Source organism: Sorex araneus, chromosome X (genome assembly GCF_027595985.1).
Source record: "Sorex araneus isolate mSorAra2 chromosome X, mSorAra2.pri, whole genome shotgun sequence".
Lineage (NCBI taxonomy): Eukaryota > Metazoa > Chordata > Mammalia > Eulipotyphla > Soricidae > Sorex > Sorex araneus.
The window spans coordinates 43,189,469-43,208,865 of record NC_073313.1 but is presented as its reverse complement, the minus strand read 5'-3'; the positions used below and the strand labels follow the sequence as shown (position 1 = coordinate 43,208,865).

Genomic DNA, 19,397 nt, shown 5'->3' with positions numbered 1-19,397 from the left:
CCTCACACACAGTGGCCTCAGTCAGAGGGGCATGCTCATGATGGATCTCAGGTCTATTCTCTGGAAATACCACAAAAGGTCTGAGGAACGAAATGAAAACTTCCTTCTCCCCTTGTTGAAATTTTTTCTTCACACGTGTTAGACAATTTCAGTTTAAATAAAATTCATTTTGTATTTAGCTTAATCTGGAATAGTAATAACATGAGAGACTCCTATGACTGTGGACTCCAGAACTTTCTGCCAGTATGGCGGTGTTTTCTATCTGCACTGTCCAATGTGATTCCCACTTTCTTGTTGTCAGTGTTGCCATTTTAGCACTTGAAATGTGGCTAATACAACTGAAGAACTTCATTTTGCACTAGATTTGATCGTAAATGACTTTGCAACTGAATTTCAATTTTAGGTTTTACTGTTGACTAGTGCTCTGAACAGAGCAGTCTTAAACTCTTCATTCACTTGACTCACCCTTTTTGGAACCTCTTTAAATTAAGATGATTAGGGGCTGGAGCAATAGCATAGCAAGTAGGGCGTTTGCCTTGCACGTGGCCGACCCAAGTTCGATTCCCAGCATCCCATATGGTCCCCTGAGCTCCGTCAGGGGTAATTCCTGTGTGCAGAACCAGGAGTAACCCTTGTGCATTGCCAGATGTGACCCAAAAAGCAAAAAAAAAAAATTAAGATGATTAGGAGTGGGTTACAAATTAGATCTTCTGTGATTTTCATGCATTTTGATTTTGCCTTTTTCTTATGTTATAGGGACATATTTTCTGTTAGATATTAAGCTTATTTAGTAAGCTTTTTGTTCTGTCTGTCTCTCATATATGCACACATATGTATACGTCACACATTTACAAAAACTAAATTATTTTATATTACATTTCCACATCTTAGTCCACAAGGTCATCATTATTCAAACTCAGGTAAGTTAATTATGTTTATACAGCACCTCACTTACTCTTCATTCACAGTCTTATAAGATCAGTTTTGAAAAGAAACTGAGACTGAGAGAATATAAGATCAAACAGCTAGAAACTTAAACATATAAAATTGGAAAGTAAGTGTTTTTGAATTCAAACCCACTCTCACTCTACTTTACCATGTAGATCTTTAGAGGGGGTGTGGGTGTCTATCTTCTTGATTTTAAGACATCCACTCCTACACACACAGTATCATAATAAAGAGAAATTTTTATTTGGCAAATAATGAACAGCAAACATTGATGTTTGTCTTTTGGTGTATGTAGGACATCATTGGACAGCACAATTAAAACCTATAATCTATTAGTAGTTACAGCAGTCCATTGAAAGGTGATGTTTCATTGAAATATCCATTGAAAGGTCAGATAGATAACTCAGTGGCTTAGAGCATTATCTTGCAAGCATAAGGTCATGAGTACAATGCCCAGTTCTTCCACATGCTCTGAATGCAGTCACAACAGCTCCACTGTTGGTACCTGGAAGGTCTGTTGCCTGTGATCCCCTGCACCCCAAATGATCTGTGGCCACACTGTAACCAGGTATGTGCAGCTAAGAAACTGTGTAAGCACGACTGCCAGAAAGTGTTTACACCCTTGTAAACAGGTGTGAACACCACAGTGACCCCAGATGAGCACCCAGGCTGAGTGAGCGAACACACGTAACAGAAACACAGTAAAAAGTAAACCTTAAAGAAAGATTTCATTGTTCTGAGACAAGAATTTTATCTTTCTCCCTGCTACTAGTTAATTATTTTGATTAATTTCTCTAGCTTCTATATTGGTGAACTTCTTTTGGCTCAGAGCTGGAAAAGATAGTGAAGTCCCTTAGAATAAAATCATTTCCAAGAATATAAAATAATAGACTAGGAGTCTTAACACCCAAGAATAGTAGTTGACTCCATGGCTTGGAGGCTGGTCTCTCATTCTGAGCAACTCAGAGAAGGGAACACCAAGTAAAATGTGGTCGGAGGTAATGCGGGGGAGGAGTGATGCGTGCCAATGTAGACTAGAGACTGAACACAATGGCCGCTCAACACCTTTATTGCAAACCACAACACCTAATCAGAGAGAGAGAATGAAAGGGAATACCCTGCCATAGTGGCAGTGTGGGGCGGGGGGAGACGGGACTGGGGAGGGTGGGAGGGATGCTGGGTTTACTGGTGGTGGAGAATGGGCACTGGTGAAGGGATGGGTTCTCGAACTCTGTATGGGGGAAACATGAGCACAAAAATGTATAAATCTGTAACTGTACCCTCACGGTGATTCACTAATTAAAAATTTAAAAAAATAATAAAAAGTCATTTCCAAGGTGGTCAGCATATAGAAAGTCATAGGGATAAAATTTGGATTCATTTTGACATTGAGTGTTCTTGTGCACTTGAAAGATACATTTTCTCTTTAGTAAAAAGAATACATATGCAGATATACATAAATATATACTCACATATATTCTTGATACTTTTGTCATTAATGTTAAAAATTAATTTTATACTGTTTATATTCATTTCTTAGGAATTTTCACTAGTAATATGGAATTTTGGCAGGACTAACTATAAAGCCCTACTTTTAAAATTAGAAGTGGCTCACAATTGGGGCCTGAGCGATAGTACAGCAGGTGGGTTGCTTACCTTTGACCCAGGTTTGATCCCCAGCACCAGAAATAACTGCTGGGAACAGAGTCAGGAATAAGCCCTGAGCACTGCCTGGTATGGCATCAAAACCAAAAAAACAAAGAAGTGGCTTGCAATCAAACAGTGATTTTAGCTTCAAAATAATGTAGCAGTAGCAGCAATATGATCTTGTACTTAATTTTCAAATATTAATCCTGTCTAGATGAAGGAAAATGTCTAGATGAGGCCCACTTCATTTTTTATTAATCAACCTTCATCTAATATAATGCATCTCATTTTTGTCAGCTATACAGTAGGAAAATTATAATGTGTCCATCCAACAATTGTTGTGAAGAATGAGTAATATAAATTTGTCAGACACTAGAATAGTGGTTAATAGTGGTTGGCATATAATAATCCTCCAGCAAATACTAGCTTACATCATATTGGTCATTATGCGCTGTGACACATTTTGAGATAACTAACATCCAACAATATCTTTACTATCTTAAATAGTAATTTTGAAGACTCGGTGGAAGGTTATCTGTGAATGCCCCAAATTCTGTATCTAGTATATAGTTTAGTACTAACTTAATACTTAACACCATCTAAGTTTCCGGAGAACTCCCCCAACCCCCAACTTATTTTTGTACCAGACTTATCCTGAATCCTAGGCTTGCATGTCCAAGTACTTACTTGACTCTTGACACTGGAGCATGTTTCCTAAACTAAAGTCCTAGTTGCTTCCTTTTCTCACCCCTTCCCTGGATCTGTACCATCTGCTATCTTCCCGACCTCAGTTTAGCATCCAGCATCCATTTGCTTACACCGAAATCCTTGATATTGTTCTTGACTCCTTTCTCTCACACATACCACTACTAAATTGCCACAAAGTTCTATTCATTGTTCCATCAAAATATATTCTTTGCACGGCACTGTTGGGAAATGAAAATGAAAGCCACAAACTGAGAATACATGTTTGCAAATTTTGTCAGTGACAAAGGACTGGTACCCAGAATGTGTGAAGACCTGTCAAACCTCAAAAAGAGAACATACAACACAAGTTCAAGAGAGATTTAAGCACATAATTCAACAAAAAAGATATACAGATGGCAGATGAGTCCATACAAAGGTGTTTAGTATCATTAATCATTAGGGAAATATAAATGAATGCCACAATAAGATATATCTGCATAGGTATCAGAATGACTAAAATCAGAAAGATTTAACTACTCCAAGTATTAGTGAGGATGGAACTCATTCACTGCTAAGGGAATAGAAAGTGGTACAACTACTACGAAGAATTAGTTCGGCATTCTATTCCTATTTACCCAATAAAAAGAAATCGATCCATACAAATATTTGTATATTAGTGTTCATAGCAGAATTCTATGTTATTATCTAAAAATTTGGGCAACCAGTATTGGTATAGTGGATTCTGAGACCATGGTGGAAGGAAGCAGACACAGTGGTAGAAATTGTGGGTTGGAATGTTGTATGCATGAAACTCTATCAGTGATAGCATTGTAAATCACAGTGCCTTAAATAACATTTTAAAAATAGAAAAGTTCAGGGGCTGGAGCAATAGCACAGCAGGTAGGGTGTTTGCCTTGCATGCGGCCGACCCCAGTTCGATTCCCAGCATCCCATATGGTTCCCTGAGCACCGTTAGGAGTAATTCCTGAGTGCATGAGCCAGGAGTAACCCCTGTGCATCGCCGGGTGTGACCCAAAAAGCAAAAAAAATAAAAATAAAAATAGAAAAGTTTAAAAATTGAGCAACCCAGTGATCATCAAGAGGTGAATAGGTAAATAAATAAATTATGTATTTCCACAATAAAATATCACTCAGCAATAAATGGGAGTGGACCACTAAGACATGCAAAAACATGAGTGAAGTTCAAAATATTTATACTGAGTGAAAGAAACTAGACAATAACAAATATATACTGTGTGATGCTTTTGCTTATCTGACCTTAGTTAGAAAGTGCAAAGAAAAAAGAAGTAAGTGTGGAGCTCAAAGTTGTTTTGGCATTTGGGGATTGAATAACTGGATAACTGCTTTTCTGGTCAAGCAGCACATTTCCAGAAACACAAAACTTTGGTTTGTTGACAAAGGACACTGGGCAGCAGAGGCTCCATCTTAAGCCTAGAAACGTATTTTTTTAAGAAAAGCATTGTCAGTTCAGTAGGATAAATTCAGCAGGACCATGATCTTCCCCTTAACTCTTAAAGGATATTTTTGTTTAGCATTACTCAGGGGCTCCTTCTGGCTCCATGCTCCAACTGGCTCTCAGGGATGCTCAGAGCTCATGCAATGTCAGCATTCAGATGCAGACCAGGCATTCCAGTGTGTAAGCCCTCTATTGCTCCTTGAAGGGCTTTCATATGTGAAAGGTAGTGTACTTTCTCTGTGATGCCCTGGAAGACATGTGTAGCCCAAAAAAACCAGATGTGGGCCTCGGTTGAGTAAGAACATTTTTACTTTTGTAAAACTAAACTGGTCTGCCATAAAGTTCTGGTCTCCTACTGGGCAAGGTCAAGTGGAATGAACATCCATCAGACCGAAAGGGATCTCTCCCATGTGGGAGAATAGATGGATTAAATGGCCTTGAAAAGTTTGTACTAGTTCAAAGTCAACAGATTGCTAAAGACAATTCTTCCTGAGAACTGTCAAAGGTAACTTCATACTTCTTAGCCCCACAGCCCTCGACCTAAACATTGACCCCCGTTTATTTCTGAAAATCAAATATTATTTTGCTCTTGGTCTTTTCCTTTACCCTTTCACTTGAATATGTTTACCAGTATCAGGGAACAAAATCCCCAGGCTTCTAGAATTCGATATTATTCTCACATTTAATAATTTGAGCTTTATTTGTGTTTTAAGCTTCTTCACTTTTTAAAAATGGATATCTATCTTCATTGTCGTCCTTCTTTTACAGGAGCGAGATCGCTATGCCTACAAGATTCATCTGCCAGAAACAGTAGAACAACTGAGGAAGTTCAATGCAAGGAGAAAGCTAAAGGTAAATTAATGAAACAACCAAAACTCCAAAGACAGTTGATGATGTTTTTTTTTCTTCTATTTCTCACAAATACATACTGGTGTTGGCCATTCTTTTTCTTTCTTTTTCTTTTATTTTTCTTATTGAGTCACTGTAAGATGCACAGTTACAAAACTGTTCATGTTTGGGTTTCAGTGATAAAATATTCTAAGCACCCAGTCCTTCTCCAGTGTATATTTCCCACCACCAATGAAATGACCCCAGTTTCCTCACCTATGACCCAGCCTGCTTCTATGGCAGGCACTTCTCTCTCTCACTCTCTCTCACTCTCACTCTCTCTCTCTCCTCTCTTTTCTTTCTCTCCTATCCCCTCTCTCTTTCTCTCCTCTCTCTCTTCTCTCTGTCTCTCTGTCTCTCCTTTGAGGCATTAGGGCATTATTTTTCTTAAATCTAGATTCCTTCTTCTAAAAGGCCCCACCATTTCTATAAGGGTTTTTAAAATCATCCAATGTAGTATCAAAGTATGAATCCAAGTAAGTTTCCATCAATAAAAGTAATCATATTTTAGATTTGTTTAGAATTCATTATCAAAGATCACTGTATCACTGTCACCCTGTTGCTCATCTATTTGCTCAAGTGGGCACCAGTAACGTCTCCATTGTGAGACTTGTTGTTACTCTTTTTGGCATATCGAATATGCCACGAGTAGCTTGCCAGGCTCTGCTGTGCGGGCGGGATACTCTCGGTAGCTTGCCAGGCTCTCCGAGAGGGACGGCCCTGCCCGCTGTGCTATCACGCCAGTCCTTATCAAATTTAAGTTTATATAAAAGTAGCAATTTACCATTATTCATGATCGCTGAAGATAAATATAAAATGTTAAATATAAACCTGTCCAGGAACATGTTTTTTTTCTAAATATTTCTTACAGATTTTGAAAGGAAATATTACTTTAGTTTAATGAAAAAAATACCCAATTAAAATTGGAACTAGAACTGAACAATTGTCACAAAGCAATAAATAAAATTCCCACTTCCTTGATTTTCTATAAATATGTTCAGGGACCGGAGAGATAGAGAATACAGAGATGGAAAATACAGGGATTAAGCACATGCCTTGCATTTGCCCAACTCTGGTTAGATCCCCAATTCCACGTGGTCCTATACCTCCTACAGTAGCCCTGAAGATCCCCAAGCACCACCAGGGTGACTTGGGTAATCCCTGGCATTGCAAGACCCTAGCAGCACCGTATCCTTATTTAGAGCAGTGGATATCCAAATGCGCTCCCCATTCTAGTACTCCCCAAACAAGCAGCATCGCCATCCCTGGGAAATTTATTAAAATACAAGCACAGAGTTCAAAAACAGTCAGAGAAGGAAACAAACTAAGAAGCATATAGATTGGAAAGTAAAACCGTCTTGGTGATGTAGGTGAGATCCTGTCATGCTAAGGAATCCATTTTAAGAAACTGTTAAAAGTAACAAATGAGTTCTGCAAGGCTGCAAGATGTAAGATCAGTATTCAAATTGATTTGTGTTTCTATATATGACTGATGAGCAATCAAGACATCAAACAGTAGCATCAAAAAGAATTTTAAAAGCATAAGACTTGAAAAACAAACTTTGCTAAGAGAGATTAAAGACCTAAATAGGAGCAGTGCTGGGTGTGGTCCAGAAACAGACAAAGACCTAAATAAATGAAGAGCTTTTTAATATTTGTGGATTGAAAGACTCAATATTGGTATGATGCCAGTTCTTCCCTAATCTATAAAATCACCACAATCCCTATTAAAGCTTTAACAGAAATTGACACACTGATTCTAAACTTTAGGCTGGGGGCTGGAGCGATAGCATGGCGGGTAGGGCGTTTGCCTTGCACGAAGTCGACCCGGGTTCGATTCCCAGCATCCCATATGGTCCCCTGAGCACCGCCAGGGGTAATTCCTGAGTGCAGAGCCAGGAGTGACCCCCTGTGCAACGCCAGGTGTGACCCAAAAAACAAAAAACAAACAAAAATAAACAAAAAACAAAATCTAAAATTTAGGCTGAAATACAAAGGACCTAGAACAGCCGAAACCGTCTTTCAAAACAGAACCAAACTGGAGAACTCGTGGTTTCCAAATCCAATGCTCAATGTAAGGCTATAGCTATGAAGACATTGTTGGTTCCATATGGGACCGGGATAGACTTGTCAATCAGTGGAACAGAATTGAGAGTTCAGGAACAAACCTTTATATTTATGATCATTATTTTCTACTTAAATTTGTGAAAGCAACTCGGTGGAGAAGGAATATACGACAACAAATGGCTTTGACCTATTTAATGTTAATATTCTACACCTGAAACTTGCATAATGTTATAGAGAAATGTTACCTCAAAAAATTTTAGGGCCAGAGCAGTACAGTGGGTAAGGTGCTTGCCGTGCACACAGCCAACATGGGTTCAATCCCAGGCATCCCATCTGGTTCCTTGAGCCCACCAGGAGTGATCCCTGAGCACAGAGCTAGGAGTAAGCCCTGAGCATCACTAGGTGTAGCCGAAAAGCAAACAAAAGATTTAGGCCTCCACAAGACAATTTTAATTGGCTATCCACATATTAAGGGAGACTTTATTTAAAGCCACATATTTGATCTTTCTATTTATTTGCAATCTATATATTTATACAACAATCTGCTCTTTGTGTTCCTGGAGCGAGCAGATGCCATTGGGCTACACTAGCACTCGACAGGGACAAATGAAGATGTTACTGGTGCCCGCTCAAGCAAATAGATGAACAACAGGATGGCAGTGATACAGTGATGCAGTGATATTTATACCTGTAAATCTATGAAGAGAGACAAGAAGCAAATTGGTGACTACCCAGTGCTGGGAAGTGACTACTTAATGAGTATGAGGATATTTTGGAGGAGTGATGAATATGTTTTGGAACTCTACAGAAATGCTGGTTGCAGGACATTGTTAATATACTAGTTTTAAGGAGCTGGATAGATAGTACAGAGGGTAGGCATTTGCCTGGCACACGACCAACCTGGGTTCAATCTCTGGCACTTCATATATCCCCTGAGCACTGCCAGGAATGATTCCTGAGCACAGAGACAGAAGTAAGCCCTCACCTCTGCTGGGTGTGGCCCCAAAACAATAACAGAAAATGTTTTAATAGAAAAGGTTTAATTTCATATCATGGAAATTGCACATTGCCTCTTTTTTTTTCTTGTGACCCAATGACAAAATATTCTGACTGGTGTCCACTCAGCACACTAGAGGGATGTGACCTGTTCTCACCTGTGGCAGTGGCTGATTCAGTACCACTCAGCTCACTCAGGAGACGATCCCTCCCAGGGCTAGAGAGAGCTCCAGCACTGAATGCATGCTGGAAGCCTGGCTTTGATCCCCAGCACTGCATGGCCCCTGAGCACCACTCAGTCTGGTATCTGAGTGGCGCTCTAACCTAAAAAGAACTACCCCTCTCTCCCTCAGTACCAGCCCTGCAGGGGTTTGGAGTTGTGTGTAATTTGCAATGACTCCATTGATGATTTTGGTATGGCCACTTAATTAAAAAGTCATTACTTTGAAACACCAGCTGCAATGGTTCTGTAAAAATTTCATCCTAGGGCTGGAGCAATAGCACAGCGGGTAGGGAGTTTGCCTTGCATGCAGCCAACCCAGGTTCGATTCCCAGCATCCCACATGGTCTTCACTCAGTATGACACCGTCTAGTTCCATCCATACAGTGGCAAATTGTGTGATTTCATCTTTTCCTATTGCTGGGTGGTGTTCCATTGTGCATATGAACCAAAATTTCTTTATCCACTCAGTTGTTCATTGGTACTGGGTTGATCTGAATCTTAGCTATTGTGAAAAGAGCTGCAATGAACATAGGAGCACATATGTCTGTTGATAGTAGTGTTTTGGGACCCTAGAGGTAGATGACAAGAAATGAAATTGTTGGGTTTTATCAGAGGCCAATTTTAATTATTAAATTTTATATGTCTTTTATAAATCCTGGATATTAACCCTTTGTTATATGAGTGATGAGCAAATATTTCTTCTAGTCTGTGGAGTTTTTTTTTATTCTGATAATCATTTATTTAGCAGTGCAGAAGCTTTTTTCATCTGATGTAGTCCCAGTTGTTTATCTATCTTTGATTTTGTTCCCTTGGCAACTGCCTCTAGATTCAGCATCATCAAGATCTCTGCAGTATAATTATTGGAATCATGTCTGATATCAGGGTCTCTAATCCATTTTGAATTGACGTTTGTGTATGCTATAAGATTGTTTGGGCAGTTTTTATTAATAGATTTCTGTGTGCGTCATTATTGCTTGTAGTATAAGCATCCAACAGACATTGTTCTCTCATACATTCATTCTGGCATTTAATCTCTCTTCACCAGGCTCCAGGGAATAAAAATCCCCAAAGAGAAGGATGGTTCAAACATTAGAAAGTATTAATATTACCTTAGGCTACCTTCCAAACTGTATATCAAAAAAGTTTATGGAACCCTATGTGTGATTTGAATTAATACAAATCTTCTTATCCTTTATTTCACTATTCCATATCTGTGAATGAAACTATGTAGATTATTAAAGCATGGGAACTAGAACATATGGATCACATTTTCTCAAACTGGCGTTAGGATGTGTGGGACTCACTATAGTCTACACTGTCTGGAAAACATACAGGTATGCGTCTTGAAGGAGGTGTACTTCCACTCTAATGATGGTGCTGTGACCTTTGAGCAGTTACTCAATGGAAGGGGTGGAGCGGTGGAGCTAGGGAGGGTGTGCGAGTAACTGAGCTTATGTATCTAGAGAGAAAGCTCAGGAGAGAATCTATCCTAGAAGCCATCCTTTGACTCAGGAATTGTTTCAACTCTTAGAACGTACATTTTCCTACAGTGAAGCATGGTGAAGACATTGTGTATATAAAAGCAATAGTCTGTATTAGCTAAGTTTTTTGCTGTCAGCCCAGAAAATGGTGAGTTGAAGCTGCAATTCAGTTAGGGATAAAACCGTTTTCTTCTTTGCATTATACCAAAAATGAGGAGATTTCCTACAAAATTCCTTAATCGATTTTTGCAAGTCACAAAGTGCAGACTGCATGTTTGTCTGACTTCTCCGTCACTCGGGCTCTTGACTCCCGACCATTGCACATCTAGGGAAAATGTGTTCAGGAATGCTGTACTGTATGGAGCTGCACTTGTCAATGCAATACCCACTGGCCATGGATGGCTCTTTTCATTTAAAATAATATTAACTCATGCTAGCTAAGATTAATATCAATAATTAATGTTAACTAAAATTAATTTTCATCTCTCAGCTGCGCTAGTCACATCCAAGCACTCAATGCCACAGGTGCCCAATGGCTGTTCTTAGACAGTACAGGATAGGGAACATTTCCGTCATTTCAGGAAGTTTGTTCTATTTATGCTGCTCCCTGGAGTCTCAGTCCCTCCAAGAGTGGTGCATGTACCTTTGGAAAGTTCATTCAGAGAGCTACCTTGGGGCACAGCCTTCTTTCTATTTAAGGGTCAATGCAGTTAACTATTATGACAGTGACAACTACTAAATAGGTAGATACATAATGCTATCAAGAGCTTAATTTAAGGATTTATCCAGCCTTTGTACTCTAATCAAAGCCAGCATTTCACTTCCATACAGTGCTCCCCTGAAATGAGAATTTGTCTAGAAGCAGTATAGTCAGTGCAGCAGACATGGGCTGCGGCACCTCCAAGCACCTTTGTTTCTAAAAACAGAAAGTGCTCATTCCAGTGTGAACAGTTATATAAATAATAATGAAAGTTATTTTGATTCCCTATATAGATTGCCCAAGGCAGTTCTATTTGTGAATCTGAGTTATGGAATTTGTTGCTTCCTAAGTTAGGCAACCTAGTTTTTGAAAGTGATTATATATATGTATATGTATACACACATATATGTATATTCTTAGAAAATACTTTTTTACACAGACCCAAAAGGTCATATCTACTACACATATAATCCCAAGTCTCATTTTTAATTTTCTTCAGAGATTCGAGCACAGCTCCTATTAGTCATAGATCCCAACAGTGAGAGAATATTGCAGGGCTTAGATTTGTGTTTGTTACATTTGCTTGTCACACCCATACATACTATGCTGACAAAACTGTAACTATGGTCATGACCATATGGAGTGAGATCAGGTCCTGTGATAATATCACTGACTTATCTGCTGTCTAGGGATTTATTCTTTTTTTATAATTCCTTTATTCAGATAGTTTCTCTTTGGCAAAATCATGCAATTTGCAGCAATATGGATGGAATTGGAGAATATCACATTGAATAAAGTCAGTCAGAAGGAAAGGGACAGATACAAAATGATCTCACTCATATGTGGAAATTAAAGATATACAGCAGTGTGGCAACAAAGATCCAAAGGCAACATAATGGGAGAACTGATCAATTGATTTGGGGGGAAGGTTAGCAGGAGGGGTGTTGGGGTCCTTGGGATAGGGAGATGGATACACTGGTGAGGGCTGTGATGTTGGAGTTATGTGTATGAGAAACCATTATTAATAGTATTGGAAACAACAAAATCTCAATAAAGTATTTTAAAATAAAAATAGGTTCTCTTTATTAAAGATTCATATACCTAGTGGTAAATACAGAAAATAAAATCATCTATAACATCTTCCCAGAAGCCACTGCTAATAATTTATATGTGTACATATGTGTGCATATACATATATATACTTAAGGTAATTTTCTATGCAGAAATATGGTTGTATATTATCTTACTCAAAAGTATATTTATACTGGTTCCTTTACATGTGAAATTCATGTATTCATTTATAGTTCATATAACTCAAAATATATTTCTGACTTATTTTGCTGACAAATTTATAGTATGGAAAGTTTTCTTTATTTGATGATCATTTGTTTACAACATTATAAAATTTCGTAGAGAGCTGTTTGGCCATAACTTGTGATGTCCAGGGGCTATTCCTGGCTCTGTGTTTAGGCATGATCCCTGTCGGTACTCAAGGGACCATATGCAGTGCCAGGACTCAAACCTGGTTGATTACATGTAAAGGAAAAGCCTTATCTCTCTGGCCCCTTCCACATTATAGAATTTAAGCAGAATGCTTAATAGCTCTGTATGTATACAGATTTACCACACCCACCACCAAATTCAGTGCCATCTCAGCTGTCGCCAAAAGACCCCTCTACTCATTCCTCCAACCCTCTCCTTTCCTCAGATAACTGCCATAGTTTTCACTCAGTTTGTTTTTTCATTAAAGCACTGTGATTTACAAAGTCATTCCTAGTTGAGTTTTAGACATACAATATTGCAGCACCAATGCCACCACCAGTGTCAACCTGCCTCCACCAGTGTTACCAGGTTCCTCCCAGAAGCCCTCCACCCCGTCCAGCCTGCCCTCTTGACAAGCACCTAAGTTTGGTTGTTCAAGTTTGAGTTTCTTGATTTCATTGTTCTTGACTCTGATTTGGATAGCTCTGTTGTTTTTCACCAGTTAATATTGCACATATGAGTGGAACCATAATGACTGTTACCTTTTTACTTGGACATATCACCAGTTACTCTACATCTCATATATATATATATATATATATATATATATATATGCACTGTACTTAGATTTTTGTGTGTGTGCCACACTTGGCAGTGCTCAGGGGTTACTCCTGGCTCTGCACTCAAGAATTACTCCTGGCACTGCACAAGGGACTGTATGGGATGCTAGGATTCGAACCCGGGTTGGCGATATGCAAGGCAAATGTCCTGCCCACTATACTATCTCATCAGCCTCTACTTAGACTTTTAAAAAATGTGCCCTCTTACCCTTGTTCCTATCAAAGTTCATGGTGTGTTTTCTTTTTCAGCTCAGGATACACACAAAAAATTCATTTTTTGCCATTATCTTCAAGCCACCCAAGCCTCTATGTTCTAGTTTCCTGGTTCTTACTTATTAATTTTATTCCCTACATACATGTATTCAGAATTGTAATCTAGCAGAAGCCTGAACCATTTTGTCTCTACTTCTCTAGCTAGAATTTTAATTTTAATATTTTAATATTTATTTTAATAGGGCTGGAACGATAGTGCAGCAGGTAGGACATTCACCTTGCACGTGGCTGACCCGGGTTCGATTCCTCCATCCCTCTCGGAGAGCCCGGCAAGCTACCCATGGCGTATTCGATATGCCAAAAACAGTAGCAAGTCTCACAATGGAGAGGTTACTGGTGCCCGATCGAGCAAATCGATGAGCAATGGGATGACAGTGACAGTAACAGTGATTTATTATCTGTAATTATGATTAAAACAATTAATTAATTTTGGGGGCCGGAGTGATAGTACAGCCAGTAAGTCACTTACCTTGCACATGCCCCAATCCAGGTTAAGTTCCCATTGCCCCATAAGGTTCTTGAAGTCCTGCCAGAAATGATCCTTGAGTACAGAGCCAGAAGTCAGCCCTGAGCATCACTGGGTGTGACCCCAAAATGAAAAATAATAAAAAGCAATTCATTTTGTCTCTTTTTCTTTCCATTTAGACTCTCTCTTGTCCTTTCTCAGTTAGTTGGCTTATAGGAACAATGTATCTTTTTTTCTCTTGGGGGAGGGTTTGAGCCAACCCAGCAGTGCTCGGGAACTACTTCTGGCAGATCATATGTTGCTCGAAGGGCTAAGCATATGTTCTCCCTTCTGAGCTCTCTTCTTGGCCAGAATATTGCATCTTCAATCTTAGGTATCTTAACAGATTTTGAATATCTTAACTCAAAATTATTGTTTCATGCTCAAAGCATAATAAGGTATACCTCCTACACTAAAAATCGGGAGAATATCTTTATCAAGGATTTAGTGAACTACAGAGTTCAAAGAACTCCTTGTTTAAAATCGAATTTTATTCATCCGTTGACTGCAACCTGGATGAAACTGCAGGGCGTCATCCCAAGCAAAATAAATCAGAGAAAAAAACAAATATCAGATGCTCGCACTCACCTGTGGTACATAGAGAAATAAAACAAGGGAATATACAGTAGCGAACCATGACCAACCCTTAGCCTGAGATTACAGAACTGAGATTGCCAAGTAAAGGAGGTAGTGGGTAAGGGATGATGGTGAGGTGAACTAGAAATAATAAAGGAACAGTGCTGTGGGGTCTTGGGCACTTTGGTGTTAGTGAGGTGAGGAAGCGGTATATATATCAGAACCATCAACACCACCAGGATTGGAAACCTGCAACCTAAACTATAATTAAACAATAATAAAAAAATAATCCACAAAAGATACCACATGAATGATCAGATTTTATATCAGATTCACTAACAAGTGCAACGCAGGAGTGGATAGACTGCCCCAGATACCAAAGCTTGCCCACGGACTATTCTTGTCCACATTATACTGAAATACAGAAATGTGCATTCATGTACATACATCACTTTTTGCACTACCCTGGGACAGTTGAGTCGTTACAACAGACACCCTTTGGCCTTTAATTCTAAAATATTTCTTTCTGACCCTTCACAGATTTTTGGCCCTTGATGTAGTCAAAGACCTTTGACTGGGAGAGAGTAATGAGGACTTCATTCTGTATACTCTTAGCTCCAGCCCTGTATTCTCGACAGCCCTCATAATGACAGATTACCAAGCCTCTCTGGACCTCCTTGTCTCCTTATCTGCAAAATAAGTCTCTTATAATGAATCATGTCTAAGATTGACTGAGACAGTCTTATTTGGGGGGAAAGTTGAGGTCTTGGCCACATCTGGCTATGCTCAAGGATCTCTCATGGCTCTTTCTTCAGGGACCACTCCTGGTAGGTACTCAGGAGACCATATGCAGTGCCAGGGAGCTAACAGGGTGGGCTGTGTGCAAGTCAAGTGCTTTACTCCCTATACTGTCTTTCCTGAAATCTCAAACTTTTTTTTTTTGCTTTTTGGGTCACACCTGGCGATGCACAGGGGTTACTCCTGGCTTTGCCCTCAGGAATTACTCTTGGCAGTGCTGGGAATTGAACCCAGGTCGGCCGCATGCAAGGCAAACGCCCTACCTGCTGTACTACTGTACTATCTCTCTAGCCCCTGACACTCTTAATCAAATTCTATAAATCCATGAATTGTTTCAGACCACTTTGCTATTTTAAATAATTGCTTTGCATGGAATACTTATACCATATGCAGTCACATCAATTCGAAGAATTAAACAAACAAAACTCTGAGCCATAAAACACATAGATTAAGAACTTGCTCTGGTCGTTTCGAAAGAATTGACCTCTCTTGGCTCTTTTCAATAGCGTTTTCCTGGTAGTTTAAGTATTTATAGATCCTTGACTACAGTAATGGCTAGAACAAGCCTTGAGACTTGAACAGTCAAAGCTTCTTGGAAATGAAAATAAAGCCTCTATAAATTTTAGTTTTAGTGTCTGGGAAAATGTATGATTTGCTATATAAAAATTCCATTCCCACCCTAGCTTTTAGGGAACATGTATAATATGTAAAAGTGAAACAAGCATCTACTATAGTTAGAAAGAAGAACTCAATATTCAGTACTACTTTTTATCTTGGTAGCTGATCATAATATGCCACACAAAAACCTCTCATGCACTAACTCTGGAGCTTAAGAAATCTCAAAGTATTTCCTGGAATGATATCAAGATAACTCTTTCTTTTGTTTTTTGTGTGTGTTTTTTTCATTTTTTTGTCTTTGGGGATCACACCTAACAATGCTCAGGGGCTACTCCTGGCTCTGCACTCAAGAATTACTTTTGGCAGTGCTCACGGGACCATATGGGATGCCGGGGATCGAACTGATTCAGCTGTATGCAAGGCAAACGCCCTACCCACTGTGCTATCACTCAGACCTAATAACTCCTGTTTTTTATCGTTCCCTTTCTGTACTGTTCTCAATTTTTATGTATAGAATCCCCGAGATAACAATCCGAATGAACTTTGTGAAGATGTGTTTATGTATTTAATAAGTGCCTACACACATAAAAGATTTGTCTAAGTTTTTAGAAAAATCCAGTAGTTCATTATTGAAAATTTAACTTAGATGGGGCTGGAGGAAAAGTACAGTGGGTATGACATTTGCCTTCCAAGCAGCCAACTCAGTTTCAATCCCTGGCATCCCATATGGTTTCCCAAGCACAGCCAGGAGTAGTTCCTGAGTTACGAGCCAAGAAAGAGTAACCCCCAAGTGCCGAGTATGACCCAAAAAGGAAAGAAAAGGAAAGAAAGAGAGAGGAAAAGGAAGGAAGGAAGGAAGGAAGGAAGGAAGGAAGGAAGGAAGGAAGGAAGGAAGGAAGGAAGGAAGGAAGGAAGGAAGGAAGGAAGGAAGGAAGGAAGGAAGGAAGGAAGGAAGGAAGGAAGGAAGGAAGGAAGGAAGGAAGGAAGGAAGGAAGGAAGGAAGGAAGGAAGGAAGGAAGGAAAGGAAGGAAAAGAGAAAATTTAGACTTAGACTTGTTAAGTGATCTGATTCTTAAATACCCAGACTACTTAACTGGTCAGTTCTACCTAATCCAGCTGTGCTCATATGCTAACTGTATGTTATTGGGATTAATCTTGATGTACATTTAGAAAATGAAGTTTGCAGGGCTGGAGAGAGAGTACAGTGGATAGGGTGCTTGCCTTGCATACAGGTCTGGCATTGCATATGGTCCCTAACACTGCCAAGAGTGATCTTGTGCTCTTTAGCACAGAGCCAGGAGTAAGTCCTGAGCCCTAGCAGCTGTGAGCCCCCAACACACCAAACAGACACATCAAAACAAAAACCCCACAAAATCAACTTTGCAGTGTGCTTCCATGTGACTAATAGCAATCCTGCAAGGTAAGTTATGTCAGTTTATTATCCTTATTTTTCAAATGAGGAAACTCTGAGAAGTTGAGTGATTAATTCAAGCTGTGGCATGTAGCAGAATATTAATTGGTACAGCCAAGGGATAAACTGAAATTTAACTTTCTTGTTCTGTTGTTATGGGAACAACTCCCAGTCTTTCTCGCCAACAGTCCTAAGAGATATCATGCATTCGGTATGTCAGTGGTTCTTAACTCGGAACATCAGAGATTATGTATGTATGTGGCTTCAAAAGACTCATGTGAGGTTCTCTGCCCAGACAAGACCCAGAGCGGCCGCACACAAATGGCTCCTCTGCTCCTAAAAGACCATGATCCCGGAAGCCTACTAACTCCTTTCAGCACCCAGTGGTTCTTATAGAAATGCCTTTAGACTGTGAACTGAGCTGCGACCTCATGCCGCCCCGGGAGGGGAAAGGTTTTTCCTCTCTTGGCTTTTCCTTTCCATGGTGGTAGCGGTGGCCGCGTGGCGACTGCCATCTTATAGAGCCCATTAACCAGAGGTACGGGCTTGCAGTGATGCAACTTCTGCAGAAATTTCTCTGGACTTAATTACTAAAATACCAAAAATCCAAAACCTCATATACTCTTCATTCTCAGCAATGGAAAACAAATTATCAGATGATGCCTTTTCAGCAGGTTTGATTGTTGGAAGGAAATTCCAAATAATAATAGTGGGTTTTCTGTTGAAATATTGAATGTAATCAAAGCATAGAGAGAGTAAAATGAAGATCATTTAGCCACAGAGGTGGGGGTGGGTGGGATGGGAGGTATACTGGGGTTCTTGGTGGAACACATGCACTGGTAAAGGGATGGGGGTTTGATCATTGTATATCTGAGACTTAAACCTGAAAGCTTTGTAACTTTTTTCATGGTGATTCAATAAAAAATGAATTTTAAAAAAAGGCTCATGTGAGGCTGGAGAGATGCCACAACAGGCTGAAGGCAAGGTTTTTACCAGGAAGGCCAGATTTGATCCCCAGCACCGAATGATCCCCTGAGCACCACCAGAAGTGACCTTGTGGTTATACTATTTTTGGAGGTCTGCCCAAACATAGACCAGGAGTAGCCCCCGAGAGAAAAATAAATCATCACATATAGTTCACTGAGATGTGTGGCCTGAGTAAGAATCCTTACACAGGACTCACACTGTTTGCAACATGAGGGAAGGGGGAACAGATATATATATTTTTAAATATTAATATTTAGGGGGCTGGAGCAATAGCACAGTGGGGAAGGCGTTTGCCTTGTATGCGGCCGACCCGGGTTCGATTCCCAGCACCCCATATGGTCCACTGAGCACCGCCAGGGGTAATTCCTGAGTGCAGAGCCAGGAGTAACCCTTGTGCATCACCGGGTGTGACCCAAAAAGCAAAAAATAAATTAATATTTAAAAGTCCATGATTTACAGTTATTGATAGTTGAACTTAGACATATAATGTTCTAGGACTGATTCTACCTCCAGTGTCAACTTCTCTCTACTACTGTCCCCAAGTTTTATCCCAACCCTGTAGCAACCCACCTTGACATGTACATTTTAAAATTTAGTTGTTCTAATTTGGATCTCATGTTTTCAGTGTTGTTTAATCTGTAGTTTGAATATGTAGCTATATCACTCTTCCACGGGCCTCAGTAAAAATGTTTTAAAAAGAAAACTGACTCTGTATTCCTATTATCCAGAGATAAATAGTACTGTCGATGTTTTATGTCAGTTTTTATATTGATAAAAATTTTAATATATTAATAAATCAGAAAGATTATCTGTTAGATTTTTTATTTTTTTTAGTTTTGCTTTTTTGGGTCACACCCAGTGATGCACAGGGGTTACTCCTGGCTCTACACTCAGGAATCACTCCTGGTGGTGCTAGGGGACCATATGGGATGCTGGGAATCGAACCCGGGTCAGCCAATCTGTTAGATTATTTTAAAGCAACTTTGTGTGATTCTTCACGTGCATCATTCTGT

General features: G+C 39.6%; 1 protein-coding gene across 13 annotated transcripts in view; it reads left to right on the top strand.

Moving 5' to 3' along the window:
* The window catches only part of CASK (calcium/calmodulin dependent serine protein kinase), a 454,745-nt gene that overhangs the window by 313,870 nt on the left and 121,478 nt on the right, over positions 1 to 19,397 (top strand). For all 13 annotated transcript variants that reach the window (XM_055123462.1, XM_055123473.1, XM_055123468.1 and 10 more), the window contains exon 9: positions 5,528 to 5,611. In XM_055123462.1, the coding sequence (XP_054979437.1) occupies positions 5,528 to 5,611 (84 nt within the window). The remainder of the gene's footprint in view (positions 1 to 5,527; positions 5,612 to 19,397) is intronic.